General features: G+C 50.3%; 1 protein-coding gene across 1 annotated transcript in view; it reads left to right on the top strand.

The window, feature by feature from the left end:
• Positions 1-19,152, top strand: part of EPHA1 (EPH receptor A1) — a 161,720-nt gene that overhangs the window by 131,201 nt on the left and 11,367 nt on the right. Inside the window, exons 12-16 of the mRNA XM_069242658.1 lie at positions 428-489; positions 583-792; positions 1,750-1,899; positions 8,273-8,466; positions 16,844-16,999. Of these exons, the coding sequence (XP_069098759.1) occupies positions 428-489; positions 583-792; positions 1,750-1,899; positions 8,273-8,466; positions 16,844-16,999 (772 nt within the window). The remainder of the gene's footprint in view (positions 1-427; positions 490-582; positions 793-1,749; positions 1,900-8,272; positions 8,467-16,843; positions 17,000-19,152) is intronic.

The raw sequence follows: 19,152 nt of genomic DNA, 5'->3' as shown, positions 1-19,152 counted from the left end.
TTGCATGGGCCAGGACTTCTCTTTGCATGGGCCAGGACTTCTCTTGGCATGGTCCAGGACTTCTCTTGGCATGGTCCAGGACTTCTCTTAGCATGGTCCAGGACTTGTGCTACAGGGCTTCTCTTGGCATGGTCCAGGACTTCTCTTGGCATGGTCCAGGACTTCTCTTGGCATGGTCCAGGACTTCTCTTGGCATGGTCCAGGACTTCTCTTGGCATGGTCCAGGACTTCTCTTGGCATGGTCCAGGACTTCTCTTGGCATGGTCCAGGACTTCTCTTGGCATGGTCCAGGACTTCTCTTGGCATGGTTCAGGACTTCTCTTGGCATGGTCCAGGACTTCTCTTGGCATGGTCCAGGACCTCTGCTCAGATGTTCTAGGGCTTCCTTTGAGTGATTACCTACATGTCTTTCTCTCCCTCTCCCCAGAGAAGCCAATGATGATCATCACAGAGTTTATGGAGAACGGAGCCCTGGACGCCTTCCTGCGGGTGAGCATTGACTCCAGCCCCAGTTAGTGCCAAGATCTCTACCAGTTGGGGAGTTGCCACCTCTGAGAATCTCTCTGTCTTTTCCACCAACAGCAAAATGAAGATAAGTTCAGCTGTATGCAGCTGGTGGGAATGCTCCAGGGCATCGCAGCTGGCATGCGGTACCTGTCCGACAGGCACTATGTGCACCGGGACCTGGCTGCCCGCAACATACTTGTGACCCGCAGCCTTCTCTGCAAGGTCTCGGACTTTGGCCTGTCTCGTATCCTGGAGAACGACACTGAAGGCACCTATGAAACCAGGGTAAGGACCGCGTGGGGTACTGAGCTTCTGGGGGTGGGGGGTCCTACAGACAAGGGAGGGGGCACATGGTGGTGCTAAGGTAAGGAGCGTCAGAGGATGGGAAATGCTGCAGAAGGGGTCCCTGCAGCCCCATCAAGGGGGGAGGGTGCCAGGCGCTACACCACACCCTTAGAGAAGGTGCTAGAAGATCAGAGCACGGGCAGAGTGCAGGAGTGTGCCAGGGCCAGGCTCGGGGGGGCACCGGAAGGAGGCTCATCAGGATCTTAGGAAGAGGAATCCTGAGGTTGGAGTGGGGCACCAACATGTGCAGGGAAAGGCAGCCCCTGGCCAGGGGGGCGATGGGAGTGGGCGGCTTGAGGAGGGAAGGAAAGCGCTTGGAGCTTGGCAGAGAGGGCATGGGGGTGGAGGTGCCCCAGGAGGGGAGGGCACGGTCTTAGCAGGACCAGTGCTTAACTTCATCCAGTGACTGCAGTGGGGCCAGAGGCTCCCATTTGTGGGACCATCGGTTATTTTTCCTCATATGACATGTCCCGAGTGCAAGAGAAGGAAAAACATAGACAGTGGAAAAAAGGCGGAAGGAAAAGAGAAACCCACCCCAAAGTGGGGGAGCAGGCGCCTGCGAGGGTGAGGTGGGGGGCGGGAGCGCCTGGCAGCGGATTAGAGATGTCTGGATTGGGACCAAGACTGGTGTTCACCACACTGACATCTCATAGCGCCTCTGCAGGCTTCTGAGCGCAGCAGATTAGGCAGCACTCGCTCTTTCACCAGGCAGCCCTGGTGCATGGGTGGTGCCCCCAGCTGGCATCCGAGCAGGATGCCCGCAGGACCCGGGTACGGACCCTGGGCTCCCGAGGATGAGTCAGTGGGTACGCAGGCTTGGGGAGCAGACAAGCAGCCATTGGGAGTCTGGGGCACGCAGCAGGTGCCGCTTCTGATGAGTTCCCTTCTGGCTCGCAGGGTGGCAAGATCCCCATCCGATGGACGGCCCCGGAGGCCATCGCCCAGCGCATCTTCACTTCCGCCAGTGACGTCTGGAGCTTTGGCATTGTCATGTGGGAGGTCCTCTGCTACGGGGACAAGCCCTACGGGGACCTCAGCAACCAGGAGGTAAGAAGGGGGGGTCCCGAGGGAGGGGGAGGACATCCCTGTCCACCATCGGAGACTTGTGCAAAGGGACCATTCTGTGGCCAGTGTGGGGCTGTCCACTGGCTGGAACCAGGAGGTGTGAACTGGGGCCCTTTGGTGGGAGGGGCCAGTGTGGGGCTGTCCACTGGCTGGAACCAGTGGTAAGAATTGGGGACCTTTGGTGGGAGGGGCCAGTGTGGGGCTGTCCGCTGGCTGGAACCAGGAGGTGTGAATTGGGGATCTTTGGTGGGAGGGGCCAGTGTGGGGTTGTCCACTCTCTGGAACCAGGAGGTAAGAATTGGGGACCTTCGGTGGGAGGGGCCAGTGTGGGGCTGTCCACTCACTGGAACCAGGAGGTGTGAATTGGGGACCTTTGTGGGAGGGGCCAGTGTGGAGCTGTCCACTGGCTGGAACCAGGAGGTAAGAATTGGGGACCTTTGGTGGGAGGGACCAGTGGGGGGCTGTCCACTGGCTGGAACCAGGAGGTGTGAACTGGGGACCTTTGGTGGGAGAGGCCAGTGTGGGGCTGTCTACTGGCTGCAACCAGGGGGTAAGAATTGGGGACCTTTGGTGGGAGGGGCCAGTGTGGGGTTGTCCACTCTCTGGAACCAGGAGGTGTGAACTGGGGACCTTTGGTGGGAGGGGCCAGTGTGGGGCTGTCCACTGGCTGGAACCAGGAAGTAAGAATTGGGGACCTTTGGTGGGAGGGGCCAGTGTGGGGTTGTCCACTCCCTGGAACCAGGAGGTAAGAATTGGTGGGACAGGCCACTTTGTATATGTCAAACCGTGGATATCTACGTAAGCCTGGACAGTGTTTTTTGCAGCTATGTATGTATACAGGCACATGACTTGGTTTTATCAAGTAAGGGGTCACCTCGTGTATTAAACCCCCCTCCCCAGAAATGTGTTCTGATGTCCAGTTTGCTTTACACCAAGAAGACCTCTTTAAAGAAATATGGGTCACACACACTCAGGGAAGAGATGTGGTTGGCACTTACCCCCCCTCCCACCCCCCTTGTGCTGTAATACGCCTTCCAGCTTCGTAGATGGACCGGGTAATGTCTGTGTAACAGCCCCCTCCCCCCCTCGAGTGACTGCCCTCCTAGTAGAAGATCCTGTGCGGACCAGGTATTCAGCAAGTCTCCTCTCTGTATCTGGGACAGGCGTGTCTCTGCAGAGGATCAACTGACTGGTTCAATTTGCAACGCAACACCTGGACTTTCTGGTACCCTTGAGGTCCACCTCCCTCTCGGGCCACAGTGGCGCCCACTGGCTACCTCCATCACTGTGCTGACGGGCGTGACGTCCACAGTCAGTCCCATCTTACTTAGTGCTCGGCGGCTTCATCTATCCAATCAATCGATCCACCGACCAACAGCGGCAAAACTTAAACAGAGCCCTTAGTTTAAGGCAACAGCAACCTCCCTCCCACAACAGGACGGTTTGCAGCATCACAGACCCTATTCACAGATGTGGAGCCCCTGAGAGGAATGGACTGTGGCCTCACGGACTGTGGTATTACCGAGCCACACAGACTAGACTCATCCGAAGAGGGAGACACTGACTACTGCCCCCGCAGGGCAGTTTCAGTTCAAGAGGCAAACGTTCACTCTTGACCAAACAACCTGAAAGCCTGTGGGGGGCTACTCGCATGTGTTTCCCAAAGAGAACCGAGCTGTTCAGAGAATAACTTGAAGAGTTAGAAGGTGACGCCTTCCAAGAGTTCTGGGGTGTTCTGTCATTAATCAGCACTCTCAGTGGTATAGAGCAGTGGTTCTTAAACTTTTGACTTCTGTAGATCCCCCATGGAATCATTACTGGAACCTGGGGACCCCCGCTGAATCATTACTGCAACCCAGGGATCCCCAATGAATCATTACTGCATTCCGGGACCCTCCACTGAATCATTACTGGACCCCAAGGACCCCCACTGAATCATTACTGGGACCCCGGGACTCCCACTGAATCATTACTGGGACCCCGGGGATTCCCACTGAATCATTACTGGGGACCCCGGGACTCCCACTGAATCATTACTGGAACCCAGGGACACCGACTGAATCTTTACTGGAACCCGGGGACCCCCACTGAATCATTACTGGAACCCAAGGATCCCCACTGAATCATTACTGGAACCCAGGGACCCCCACTGAAACATTACTGGAACCCCGGGACCCCCCCTAATCATTATGGGAACCCCGGGACCCCCACTGAAACATTACTTGAACCCCTGGACCCCCATTGAATCATTATGGGAACCCGGGGTCCCCCACTGAAACATTCCTGGAACCCCGGGACCCCCACTGAATCATTACTGGATCCCGGGGACCCCCACTGAATCATTACTGGAACCCAAGGATCCCCACTGAATCATTACTGGAACCCAACGATCCCCACTGAATCATTACTGGAACCCAAGGATCCCCACTGAAACATTACTGGAACCCCGGGACCCCCACTGAAACATTACTGGAACTCCGGGACCCCCACTGAATCATTATGGGAACCCGGGGACCTCCACTGAAACATTACTGGAACCCAGGGACCTCCACTGAAATATTACTAGAACCCCGGGACCCCCACTGAATCATTACTGGAATGCCGGGACCCCCCACGGAATCATTATTGGAACCCAAGGACCCCCACTGAATCATTACTGGATCCCGGAGACCCCCACTGAATCATTACGGGAACCCGGGGACCCCCACTGAATCATTACTGGAACCCCAGGACTCACACTGAGCGATAATTGGAAGCTGGGGACCCCCAGCCTAAACAATTTCTAGGATTTGGTGTTCTAAACAATACACAAAAATGCAAAAACAAGTAAACAACAAACAAATGCTCAATTATTGAAAGACTTTGTTTAATTCAAAATCAAATATAGAAAATGTTATCACATTTTCAATTTTGCTTCTTTATTTGTATATTCTCCATTAATTTTAATATTATTTAATTTGGTAACACACTTCCCGGACCCCTAAGTAGACCTCATGAACCCCCGGGAGCCCTTGGACCACTGGTTAAGAACCATTGGTATAGAGTTTGGCAGATGGCACACGCAGTCACAATGGTGGTTATCCCGTCTGGCATATTACAAGGGCATTGTAGCCTGTGGCACTTGTAATATGGGTGACCAAATATCCAGCATGTTTTGATGGAGTGTCCTGTCTTTCAATCTCAAATTTGTTGTTGCTGTAGAAATGCTCTCTTCCTGCCTGTGGTGATGCTAATTTCTTGTCAGACCTATAGAAATGCTCTTTGCTGCCTGTGATGATGCTCATTTGTTGTTGCAGCTGTAAACATGCTCATTCTTGCCTGTGGTGATGATAATTTGTTGTGAGATCTTAGAAATGCTCCTTCCTACTTGTGGTGATGCTCATTTCTTGTCAGACACGTAGAAATGCTCTCTTTCTGCCTGTGGTGATGATCATTTGTTATTGCAGCTGTAGAAATGTTCTCTTTCTGCCTGTGGTGATGTTCATTTCTTGTCAGACCTGTAGAAATGCTCCTTCCTGCCTGTGGTGATGCTAATTTCTTGTCAGACCTTTAGAAATGCTTCTTCCTGCCTGTGGTAGTGGTCATTTGTTGTTAAATCTTCGAAATGCTCCTTCCTGTCTGTGGTGATGCTCATTTCATGTCAGACCTGTGGAAATGCTCCTTGCTGCCAGTGGTGATGCTCATTTGTTGTTGCAGTCCTACAAATGCTCCTTCCTACCTGTGGTGATGCTCATTTCTTGTCAGACACGTAGAAATGCTCTCTTTCTGCCTGTGGTGATGATCTTTTGTTGTTTCAGCTGTAGAAATGCTCTCTTTCTGCCTATGGTGATGATCATTTGTTGTCGCAGTCCTACAAATGCTCCTTCCTGCCTGTGGTGCTGCTCATTTGCTGTTGCAGCTGTACACATGCTCATTCCCGCCTGTGGTGATGATCATTTGTTGTTTCAGTTGTAGAAATGCTCTCTTTCTGCCTATGGTGATGTACATTTATTTTCAGACCTGTAGAAATGCTCCTTCCTACAAGGGGAAAATCCCCATTTCTTGTCAGACCTGTAGAAATGTTCCTCCCTGCCTGTGCTAGTGATCATTTGTTGTCAAATCTTAGAAATGCTCCTTCCTGCCTGTGATGAAGCTCATTTCTTGTCATACCTGTAGAAATGCTCCTTCCTGCCTGGGTGATGCTAATTTCTTGTCAGACCTTTAGAAATGCTGCTTCCTGCCTGTGGTAGTGGTCATTTGTTGTCAAATCTTCGAAATGCTCCTTCCTGTCTGTGGTGATGCTCATTTCATGTCAGACTTGTAGAAATGCTCCTTGCTGCCAGCGGTGATGCTCATTTGTTGTTGCAGTCCTACAAATGCTCCTTCCTGCCTGTGCTGATGCTCATTTCTTGTCAGACACGTAGAAATGCTCTCTTTCTGCGTGTGGTGATGATCATTTGTTGTTTCAGCTGTAGAAATGCTCTATTTCTGCCTATGGTGATGATCATTTGTTGTCGCAGTCCTACAAATGCTCCTTCCTGCCTGTGGTGATGCTCATTTGTTGTTGCAGGTGTACAAGTGCTCATTCCCGCCTGTGGTGATGATAATTTGTTGTTTCAGCTGTAGAAATGCTCTCTTTCTGCCTATGGTGATGATCATTTGTTGTCGCAGTCCTACAAATGCTCCTTCCTGCCTGTGGTGATGCTCATTTGTTGTTGCAGGTGTACAAGTGCTCATTCCCGCCTGTGGTGATGATAATTTGTTGTTTCAGTTGTAGAAATGCTCTCTTTCTGCCTATGGTGATGTACATTTATTTTCAGACCTGTAGAAATGCTCCTTCCTACAAGGGGAAAATCCCCATTTCTTGTCAGACCTGTAGAAATATTCCTCCCTGCCTGTGCTAGTGATCATTTGTTGTCAAATCTTAGAAATGCTCCTTCCTGCCTGTGATGAAGCTCATTTCTTGTCATACCTGTAGAAATGCTCCTTCCTGCCTGGGTGATGCTAATTTCTTGTCAGACCTTTAGAAATGCTGCTTCCTGCCTGTGGTAGTGGTCATTTGTTGTCAAATCTTCGAAATGCTCCTTCCTGTCTGTGGTGATGCTCATTTCATGTCAGACTTGTAGAAATGCTCCTTGCTGCCAGCGGTGATGCTCATTTGTTGTTGCAGTCCTACAAATGCTCCTTCCTGCCTGTGCTGATGCTCATTTCTTGTCAGACACGTAGAAATGCTCTCTTTCTGCGTGTGGTGATGATCATTTGTTGTTTCAGCTGTAGAAATGCTCTCTTTCTGCCTATGGTGATGATCATTTGTTGTCGCAGTCCTACAAATGCTCCTTCCTGCCTGTGGTGATGCTCATTTGTTGTTGCAGGTGTACACGTGCTCATTCCCGCCTGTGGTGATGATCATTTGTTGTTTCAGTTGTAGAAATGCTCTCTTTCTGCCTATGGTGATGTACATTTCTTTTCAGACCTGTAGAAATGCTCCTTCCTACAAGGGGAAATCCCCATTTCTTGTCAGACCTGTAGAAATGTTCCTCCCTGCCTGTGCTAGTGATCATTTGTTGTCAAATCTTAGAAATGCTCCTTCCTGCCTGTGATGAAGCTCATTTCTTGTCAGACCTGTAGAAACTCTCACTTCCTGGTGTGGACTGTGATGATGCCTGTTTCTTGTCAGATGTGTAGAAATGCTCATTTCCTGCCAATCAGGGCTTAGTCTGAAAAAGAATAAGCACCAGGGTGCCACGTTTTGCTCAGAAACCCATGGCAGGTCCTATTGAAGGTCATTGTACAGAATACCAAGTCTGTGTAGATTTCATTCCACTTCATACCTCTTTAATCCACTACATGCTCCTCTATCTCACCCTTGAGGGTCTTTTTCATCCCGTCTTTTTCTCAGTCACTGTTCTCAGTCTTTCTGTCTTCACTCCTTTCCCTCCTTTCTTTTTCTCCTCTTGCTGTAGGTCAAAGTCAGGTGCTGCCCCAAAAAAGGAGTACCAGCGGCACATCTGCAACCACCAACTCAAACTAAGCACTGCTGCCAGCGTATGTGTAGATGCTCACTTCCTGTCACATGACCTGTAAAAATGCTCTGTTCCTGCCTGTGGTGATGCTCCCTTCTTGTCAGACACGTAGAAATGCTCTCTTTCTGCCTGTGGTGATGATCATTTGTTGTTGCAGCTGTAGAAATGCTCTCTTTCTGCCTGTGGTGATCATTTGTTGTTGCAGCTGTAGAAATGCTCTGTTCTAGCCTGTGGTGATGCTGATTTCTTGTCACATTGTGTAAGGTTGTTAAGACTCCTCTTTGCCAGACTTTCTCCTGCCCATTGCTGTTCCCTTGCTCCCACTGGCCTGAGTCCTCTCCCATCTTCTCCAGGTGATGAAGAGCATTGAGGACGGGTACCGCCTGCCTCCACCTGTGGACGCGCCCTCCATCTTGTATGATCTGATGAAGAGGTGCTGGGCCCGGGACCGGACCAGGAGACCCAAGTTCAGAGAAATCCAAACCGAGCTGGATCACCTTGTGGCCAACCCTCACTGCCTCCGGAATATTGCGGACTTTGACCCCAGGTAACTGAGTGTGACCATGAGAGGCACAAAGAGACTTTTCAGGGTGGAAGGGCTGCTCCCCCTTTTCCTTGTGGAAGCAATGAAGCCCACTGATGGCCATTGTGGATTTGGTTCATGTGGGAGTGTGTATCCTTTGACAAAATGTTGTTACTTTGCTCAGTAGGAGCACTAAGGTGTGTTGTTGGTTCTAGTGTAGTGTGCAGATGTGTCCCCCCTGACCTGGACATTCTGAGCTTACTTACCAGGCCGGGTCAGAGGGACACCAGATTCTCTCTTCTAGAAGGACCTCAGACAACACAAAGCGTCATCTAAGGCTTGTGTGTGATGAGATTGGTGTGAACAAAGCTAACAGCACCTGTTCTGAGGAACCCTTTCCATCCAGCCTTCCTTTTATCTAACGTTTCAACATAACTGACAGTCGCCAGGCCCTCTAACACAGCCTGGCGTTAGTTCTTCTTGGTGAGCAATCATTTTTCAGGTTTCTTTTCAGATACCTGGTGCTCGCTTGATATTTGTTTCTGCTGGGCCCCATTACAAACCTTGCTGGTTTCTCGACACCACTCTCTCCTAGAATTTGTGGGCTGTCTAACGCCCCTTTTTACTGCATTCTCGCTACTAGGACTCTCAACTGCAAACTCCTTTTGAGGGGTGTCCTCGTCATTCCCCCACCCTTCTCATTTCCTGCTTTCTCCTCATGACCCCGTCTTTATACCCGCTGTCTTTGCACCGGTGATAGGAGACTCTGGATCCCACTGGCCAGGCTTGCGCAGAGCCCCTTGTGTGATGGGTGGCATCAGGCGCTTTGGGAAGCGCAGCTCTGCTTGGTTCTCAGGATTGCCGGATGCTACAGAAGGTTGGGGCAGTTGTGCTGATGAACCAAGACGTATCTATTTTTAAAGCAGTTCTTAATTTTAGATCTTCTGTGGTTCCCTTGGCATTGATGCCTCACGGCTCTTACCAGCCTGTTGCAGGGAGTTGACGTAAGGTTGTGGGGGAGGAAAATATGAAAATAAATCCAGGTGTCCTCTAGGGCTCAGTGAGACCACTGGGTGAGTAGGGAACTTCCATTTGCCAGGGGTCACCTGCTTTACTAGGCTGCCTTGTAGGATTTAACGACCCTCCAAGTACTGAGTGTGAGCAGCTAAGGCTTACTAGGGGTTGGGAACTCAGAGAGAGATTGAGATGTTACAGAATGCAGAAAGAACTGAATGTACAATCCGTGCACAGAAGAGTAAGGCATAGAGGTTAGTAAAAGAGAGCAGTTACCATGATACACCAAGAAAATCAAGATGTCACAACCCATGCACCCACTGCTGCTGTAAGCGCTCGCTGCAGCCCTTCGGCCACACTTCTCGGAGGACAAGATCACAGACCCGCCTTGGAAGAAACTAGACACTGCTGGAGTGTCGAGGCCATGGAGCTATGCAGGAAGTATAAAGCAGGGGTATAATGCAGCAGGTATAATGCAGGGGCATAATGCAGCAGCTATAACGCAGGTGTATAATGCAGCGGTATAATACAACAGGTATAATGCAGTGGGTATACTGTAGCAGGTATAATGCAGGGGGTATAATGCAACGGGTATAAGGCAGGGGTATAATGCAGCAGTATATTGCAGCGGGTATACTGCAGGGGTATGATGCAGCGGGTATGATGCAGCGGCTATAATGCAGCAGGTATAATGCAGCAGGTATAATGCAGGGGTTATAATGCAGTGGGTAAAATGCAACGGGCATAATGCAGTGGTATAATGCAGCAGGGGTATAATGCAGCGGGTAGAATGTAAGGGGTATAATGCAGCAGGTATAATGCAGGGGTATAATGCAGCGGCTATAATGCAGGTGTATAACGCAGGTGTATAATGCAGCGGGTATAATGCGGCGGGTATAATGCGGTGGGTATAATGCAGCGGGTATAATGCAGCGGGTATAATGCAGGGGTATAATGCAGCAGGTATAATGCAGCGGGTTAAATGCAGCTGGTAAAATGCAGCGGGAATAATGCAATGGATATAATGCAGCAGGTATAATGCAGGGGTTATAATGCAGCAGGTAAAATGCAACGGGTACAATGCAGTGGTGTAATGTAGGGGTATACTGTGGGGGTATAATGTAGCAGGTATGTGGGGGATATAATGGAGCGGGTACAATGGAGCGGGTATAATGCAGCGGGTGTAATGCACGGGTATAATGCAGCAGGTTTAATGCAGGGGATAATGCAGGGGCTATAATGTAGGGGTATAATGCAGCGGGTATAACTCAGCCCGTGTCCCAAAAGGGAGGGACATCACCTGAAGTCTGCACTTTCTACTGGAGGAGATGACGGTCTGCCTGGAGCTAGAAGCCATCCTGCGTGACGCTGAGAGAGGGAAAGAGTCACCCTGGTCCTGCAGGAGGAGATACTGTAGGAAGTTGGCTCTGTATGCACTATTTCAAAGTAAGGAATAGTATGCACAGAGTCCAAGGGTTCCCCTTAGTGGTAAGATAGTGGCAAAAAGAGATAATTCTAATGCTCTATTTTGTGATAGTGTGGTCGAGCAGTAGGCTTATCAAAGGAGTAGTGCTAAGCATTTGTTGTACACACAGGCAATAAATGAGGAACACACACTCAAAGACAATTCCAGGCCAATAGGTTTTTGTATAGAAAAATATATTTTCTTAGTTTATTTTAAGAACCACAGGTTCAAGATTTACAAGTAATGCTTTAAATGAAAGGTATTTCACTTAGGAATTTTAGGAACTTTGAATTAGCAAATTAGCATATACAGTTTTCACATAAATGACATATAGCTATTTAAAACTGCAATTTTCAACAGTTCCTGGGGGAGGTAAGTGTTTGTTAGTTTTTGCAGGTAAGTAAACCACCTACGAGGTTCAAGTTTGGGTCCAAGGTAGCCCACCGTTGGGGGTTCAGGGCAACCCCAAAGTTACCACACCAGCAGCTCAGGGCCGGTCAGGTGCAGAGGTCAAAGTGGTGCCCAAAAGGCATAGGCATCAATGGAGAAGGGGGTGCCCCGGTTCCAGTCTGCCAGCAGGTAAGTACCCGCGTCTTCAGAGGGCAGACCAGGGGGGTTTTGTAGGGCACCGGGGGGGACACAAGTCAGCACAGAAAGTACACCTTCAGCGGCACGGGGGCGGCCGGGTGCAGTGTGCAAACAAGCGTCGGGTTTGCAATAGAAATCAATGGGAGACCAAGGGGTCTCTTCAGCGATGCAGGCAGGCAAGGGGGGAAGGGCTCCTCAGGGTAGCCACCAGATGGGCAAGGGAGAGGGCCACCTGGGGGTCGCTCCTGCACTGGAGGTCGGATCCTTCAGGTCCTGGGGGCTGCGGGTGCAGAGTCTTTACCAGGCATCGGGTCTTTGAAGCAGGCAGTCACGGTCAGGGGGAGCCTCTGGATTCCCTCTGCAGGCGTCGCTGTGAGGGCCCAGGGGGGTCAACTCTGGCTACTCACGGGCTCGTAGTCGCCGGGGAGTCCTCCCTTTGGTGTTTGTTCTCCACAAGTCGACCCGGGGGCGTCGGGTGCAGAGTGCAAAGTCTCACGCTTCCGGCGGAAAACGTGTGTTGTTTCAAAGTTGCTTCTTTGTTGCAAAGCTGCAGTCTTTGGGGAACAGAGCCGCTGTCCTCTGGAGTTCTTGATCCTTCTAGATGCAGGGTAGTCCCCTGAGGTTTCAGAGGTTGCTGGACCCTGGGAACGCGTCGCTGGAGCAGTGTCTTTAGAAGTGGGGAGACAGGCCGGTAGAGCTGGGGCCAAAGCAGTTGGTGTCTTCGTCTTCTCTGCAGGTTTTTCCGTTCAGCAGTCCGCTTCTTCTTAGGTTGCAGGAATCTGATTTCTTAGGTTCTGGGGAGCCCCTAAATACAGAATTTAGGAGTGTGTTTAGCTCTGGGGGGTTAGTAGCCAATGGCTACTAGCCCTGAGGGTGGCTACACCCTCTTTGTGCCTCCTCCCTGAGGGGAGGGAGGCACATTCCTATCCCTATTGGGGGAATCCTCCATCTGCAAGATGGAGGATTTCTAAAAGTCAGAGTCACCTCAGCTCAGGATGCCTTAGGGGCTGTCCTGACTGGCCAGTGACTCCTCCTTGTTTTTCTCATGATCTCCTCCGCCCTTGCCGCCAAAAGTGGGGCCGTGGCCAGAGGGGGCGGGCAACTCCACTAGCTGGAATGCCCTGGGTTGCTGTAACAAAGGGGGTGAGCCTTTGAGGCTCACCGCCAGGTGTTACAGTTCCTGCAAGGGGGAGGTGAGAAGCATCTCCTCCCAGTACAGGCTTTGTTACTAGCCACAGAGTGACAAAGGCACTCTCCCCATGTGGCCAGCACATGTCTGGAGTGTGGCAGGCTGCTAAAACCAGTCAGCCTACACGGGTAGTCGGTTATGGTTTCAGGGGGCACCTCTAAGGTGCCCTCTGGGGTGTATGTTACAATAAAATGTACACTGGCATCAGTGTGCATTTATTGTGCTGAGAAGTTTGATACCAAACTTCACAGTTTTCATTCTAGCCATTATGGTGCTGTGGAGTTCATGCATGACAGACTCCAAGACCATATACTCTTATGGCTACCTTGCACTTACAATGTCTAAGGTTTTGCTTGGACACTGTAGGGGCATAGTGCTCATGCACTTATGCCCTCACCTATGGTATACTGCACCCTGCCTTAGGGCTGTAAGGCCTGCTAGAGGAGTGACTTTTCTATACCTGTAAGCAGTGTGAGGTTGGCATGGCACCCTGAGGGGAGTGCAATGTTGACTTAGTCTTTTTATGCCCACTAGCACACACAAGCTGGCAAGCAGTGTGTCTGTGCTGAGTGAGCGGTCCCTAGGGTGGCATAAGACATGCTGCAGCCCTTAGAGACCTTCCCTGGCATCAGGGCCCTTGGTACCAGGGGTACCAGTTAGAAGGGACTTACCTGGATGCCAGGGTGTGCCAATTGTGGAAACAAAAGTACAAGTTAGGGAAAGAACACTGGTGCTGGGGCCTGGTTAGCAGGGTCCCAGTACACTTTCAAGTCAAAACTTAGCATCAGCAAAGGCAAAGAGTCCGAGGGTAACCATGCCAAGGAGGCATTTCCTTACAGATACTCTCTTGGAAGAGAAGGCCAGCATGCTCCCAGCATGGGAAATAAGCAGGTAAAGCAAGTGACTACAAGGGAGCAGACCTAGGAGTGATCCTTGTGTGGAAGGGGTCTCCCGGTCTGTGAGTCACTGCTGCAAGGGCAGGTCCTGCCCACTAGAACTGCAGCAACACACCACGAGTAATGGCAGGGTCTAGACTGGCAATGGAAAGAGAGACTGAGAAACCAAACTAGTCTGAGTAATGAACTCAAGTTTTTACTGGGTAATCTTGATGTGGTGGAAGCAATCTGAACTGTTGTGCGTGTCTACACTTTGGAGGTTTTGCGACTGAACCACACCTGTGCCTAATCAGTGCAATGCCTGAGTAACATATCCGGGATTGCTGATCCTTGGACAATCCTGTGCCTAATCAGCACCATCTCAGTGATGTGCCAGGGACTGGTGATGCTTGGACACACCTGTGTGTAATCAGCTACATCTGAATACCATGCCAGGGAATGCTGACACGAGGGCACTTGTGCGTAATCAGTGCCATGTCTGAGTAACATGCCAGGGACTGCTGTTACTTGGACACACCTGTGTGTAATCAGCGACATCTGAGTAACATGCCAAGGTTTGCTGATAGGAGTACACCTGTGTGTAATCAGTGCCATGTCCAAGTAACATGTCTGGGATTGCTGACACTGAGAAGCACCTATGCATAATCAGTGCCATAGCTGAATACCATGCCAGGGAATGCTGACACGAGGGCACTTGTGTGTATTCAGTGCCATGTCTAAGTAACATGTCAGGGATTTCTGACACTGGGAAGCACCTATGTGTAATAAGTGCCATGTCTGAGTAACATACCTGGCCCTGCTGACACTGGGAAGCACCTAGGCCTAATCAGTGAAATGCCTGAGTAACATGTCAGGGATTGCTGACACGAGGGCACTTGTGCGTAATCAGTGCCATGTCTGAGTAACATGCCAGGGACTGCTGTTACTTGGACACACCTGTGTGTAATCAGCGACATCTGAGTAACATGCCAAGGTTTGCTGATAGGAGTACACCTGTGTGTAATCAGTGCCATGTCCAAGTAACATGTCTGGGATTGCTGACACTGAGAAGCACCTATGCATAATCAGTGCCATAGCTGAATAACATGCCAGGGAATTGCAGCACGAGTGCACTTGTGTGTATTCAGAACCATGTCCAAGCAACATGTCAGGGATTGCTGACACTGGGAAGCACCTATGTGTAATCAGTGCCATGTCTGAGTAACATACCTGGGCCTGCTGACACTGGGAAGCACCTATGCCTAATCAGTGCCATGCCTGAGTAACCTGTCAGGGATAGCTGACACTTGGACACACCTGTGTGTAATCAATGCCATGTCTGAGTAACATACCAGGGCCTGCTGACACTGGGAAGCACCTATGCCTAAACAGTGCCATGCCTGAGTAACATGTCAGGGATTGCAGATACGGGTGCACCTGTGTGTAATCATTGCCATGTCCAAGTAACATGTCTGGTATTGCAGACACTGAGAAGCACCTTTGCCTGATGAGTGCCATATCTGAGTAACATGTCAGGGATTGCTGACACTTGGAAGCACCTGTGCCTAATAAGTGACTTGTCTGAGTAACATGCCAGGAATTGCTGACACTGGGATACACCTGTGAGTAATCAATGCCATGTCTGAGTAACATGCCAGAGATTGATGACACTTGGGACTGCTGACGCTCGGACACACCTGTGGGTAATCAGTGCTATATCTGAGTAACATGCCAAGGATTGCTGACATTGGACGCACCTGTGTGTAATCAGTGCCTTGTCTGAGTAACCTGCCAGGGATTGCTGACATTTGGAAGCACCTGTGCCTAATCAGTGACTTTTCTGAGTAACATGCCAGGGATTGCTGACACTGGGACACACCTGTGAGTACTCAATGCCATGTCTGAGTAACATTCCAGAGATTGATGACACTGGGAAGCACCTATGTCTAATCAGTGAAATGCTTGAGTAACATGTCAGGGACTAATGATGCTTGGACACACCTATGTGTAATCAGTGCCATATCTGAGTAACATGCCAGGGATTGTTGACACTGGGACACACTTGTGTGTCAATCAGCGCTATGTCTGAGTAAGATGCCTGGGATTGCTGATAGTTGGACGCACTTGTGTGTAATCAGGGCATGTATGAGTAACATGCCAGGGATTGCTGGCGCTTGGAGGCGCTTGTGCCTAATCAGTACCATGTCTGACTAACATGCCATGGACTCCTGACACCGGGACGCAACTGTATGTAATCAGGGACATCTGAGTAACATGCCAGGGACTGCTGACACTTCGGCACACTTGTGTGTAATCAGTGCCATGTCTGAGTAACATGCCACCATTTGCTGATGCTTGGAACTCTATTAGTGGGGCAGTACTGAAAGGATTAAGGGCCTCACTGAATATTGCACACAGGATTATAACCCAGTGTGTGAATTCCCCTGAGTGTACTGTGTACTTTATACTGTGTGATTAAAGTACTTTCAGTTAACTCTAAGGATGAGCACTGGGATGGACAGTTGAAGGCTGAGGCTCCGCTGGTGTAAACCTGGCGCTTCACCTATCTCTAAATAAGGCTGGGGTACCACAGGCTGGTACAGCGAGAGCCCCACTGGTGTATCGCATGGCTTCCACTCCTCCTGAATGATGTGCACATTGTTTTGAAGTGAAATCTGATTTTGGCAGGAACCAGACAGCAGCGCAGAGGCAGAGGCTGTAGTTTGTTTTTCTCAGCTTGACGATAAGACCGATCGGTCAGTCAGGATTTATAAAGCGTGGCTAATCACCTCATAGGGTATCCAGGTGCTTGCGGGTCTCAAAGACCCAGGCAAACAATTAAGTGTTGATGGCCCTTTGGAATTCCGAAAGTGAGGTGATGGTCCAGAGTTGCGTGGGGAGGCGGTTTCAGGACTTAGTTGCTATGTGGGAGAAGGAGCGTCCTCTAGTTCTGGAAGGTGCGGGGGTGGACAAGTGACGGAGTTGGAGCGTAGTGTTCTGGACGGTTTGTGGTTGTTCAGGCGGTGGTTATTGTGGGTGGTTTCTTGGTTGTGTAGAGCCTTGTGTGCGTGGGTCAGCAGGTTCAATTGACATCTCTTCTCTATGGGGAGCCAGTGGAGTTGCCTGAGGTGGGGCGTGATGTGGGTTCATAGGGGGAGGTCGTGGATGAGTCTGGCATCGGCCATAGTAACCTCAGTTTAAAGATGGGTGCCTCATTTTGTTTCAGTGCTAATGGTTTATTTCGGCTTTTTTTTTTTTTTTTTTTTCAAGAGTAACTCTCCGCCTCCCGAGCTGCAGTGGTTCTGATGGGATTCCTTACCGGACTATATCAGAGTGGCTGGAGTCAATCCGAATGAAACGGTACATCGTGAACTTCCTTTCCGCAGGACTTAACACAATGGAGGATGTGCTCGACCTCACCACCGAGTAAGTCTGTCTTGGACGTCTACGGAAGGCATCTATGGGACAAGTGGGCGTAACTGGTTAGAGTTCTGTTTAGGTTCTGATTCTCTGATTTTCAGGATCCCTCCTTTCTTCTGCCTCTCATCTCTTCTAAGTAGTATGAGGAATGACCGTGGCCGATGACCCAGGGAAATGTACATCCAGCTCACCTGTGCTGCAACCTCTTGGACACAGATGGTCTGTTTCTCTCGAGTCTTGCTGAACTCTCTAGCCCAGTCTCCGTGGCTGGTGATCAGCATGTGCACCTGTGCATGTCTCCACTCGGGGGCCTGTGCCAAGATACCGGCAGCACTAGCAGTTAGCTGGGTCACTTCCCACACTTTCTAATCCACCAGGTACTACTGCCCTCAGACAGTCCAGACACCGTTGGTGTTGCCTTGGCTGCGCAATGCTAGTACGGACAAGCAGTTGACGTTTCCTTCAAGGGGTGGTCTTGAAGCCTGTACAGCTGGAGCCAGTGAAACAACAAAGGCCATCGTCCAGTCTGTGTTAAAACTTATAAAACTTTATTTACAGGCAGATGATGGAGGGCACGCAAAGCAAGACCCAATCAAAGAACACAGAATTTCCAACCAAAGGTGGCTGAGAGTTAACCTCAAAACTAATTTTAGTACTTGGGCGTGAAGACGCTCTTTCACATCATTGAACAGTTTACATTCCGAATACCACACACTCCAGTTGTTACTTTGTGCAAGTATTGCTGTGGCACAGATCCACAAAGGCCCAGCTGCAAGAGGGCCCGCTGCTTAGTACTGCTGAAAGATATGTACACCATGTAGGAGGCTAGCCTGGTGTGTGGTGAGCACGTGTGGTGTTAACACCTTATACCAGGTCCAGGTATCCCTTCTTAGTGAGGTGTATACAGTATCTAGGAAGCCAGAGCTCTCTAGAGGTAGCTGTGGATGAGCAGCCAGGCTTATCTAGGAGGCATGCAAAGCTCATGCAAAACCACTGTAGTCACACAGTACTCACACACATGAAAGAACTACACAGTGTTACACAAATAAAGGTAATTTATTACATTAACACAACGCTAGATTACTTATAGGCAGCACCCCCAACTTGGATGTAAGAACACACTAGATATATACACAATAGCAATCAGAAATTAGCATAGAAACAACAAGCAGTGGCAATTCTTAGTGAAAATAGTAAGGGCCAGACCATACTTAGAAAGTGGAATGCGTGATACAGCCCCCCACCCAAGGATATGGAGTAGTTAGAGAGGAGCTGGAAGAACTATGAACCCGAAGAGGTGAGTGCCTGGGTGACCCTCAGCGACCGGGAGAGCAGAGGTAAGTACCTGGTCTTCCCAAGGACTAACAAGAGGACTTAGAAAAAGGATTGTGCTAGAACAGGAAACACAAGAAGAAACGAACGGTGGATTCTGGAAGAAGAGGACCTGCAAAAGAAGGGCACAGAGTCCACTCCACAGTGGGTTGTCCTTTGTGGGCAGGACCCACTACCCACCCTTCTGTGGATGCAGAACCAGGTCGACGGAAGAAGAAGACCAACTGTGGAGCCCAGGAGCTGCGGAGGAGTCCTTTGTGCGGTGCAGATGGTGTCCCATGTCGGTTGTCGGGTTGCAGATGGTCACTGGTGTTGGAAAACCACCAACAAGCTTTGGCAAATGCAAGAGGAGCAAAAGAAGAGTTGCAAGGCTGTACTCAACCCTTGGAGTAGAGTCCAGGATGACCCTCAGCAGTCGGGAGATCCAACAGAAGCACTTGCAGCCCCCACAGGCAACCCACTGACAGCAGGCACAGTAAGTTGCAGTGAGGCCTAGTTAGCCTAGTTAGCACACCTGAAGAGGAGTCCCACGTCGCTGGAGCAGCAGAGACAAGACCGTGCTTGGCAGGAAGAAGTGCTGGGGTCCAGGGCTACTCGGAGCCTGAAGGTCCCTTGGAGCAGGATAGAACAAGCCTTGGTAGCTGCAAGAGTCACGGCGCACGGGTACTGACCTGCAAGGAGAGGCAAAGGCTCACCGTCTCACAAGTTGGACAGTTGTCAGGGAGGACAAAGGGGATCACTCCAGACCACCAGCTGTGATGCAGGATCCACGCGGTTCCAGAGAAGAGCAGATCCATGCAGCCGGATGTCGTTGGTGTATGTTCCTG

This window comes from Pleurodeles waltl, chromosome 7 (genome assembly GCF_031143425.1).
Source record: "Pleurodeles waltl isolate 20211129_DDA chromosome 7, aPleWal1.hap1.20221129, whole genome shotgun sequence".
Classification (NCBI taxonomy): domain Eukaryota; kingdom Metazoa; phylum Chordata; class Amphibia; order Caudata; family Salamandridae; genus Pleurodeles; species Pleurodeles waltl.
The sequence above is the reverse complement of the archived record's forward strand: the minus strand, read 5'-3'. Positions and strand labels throughout refer to the sequence as shown.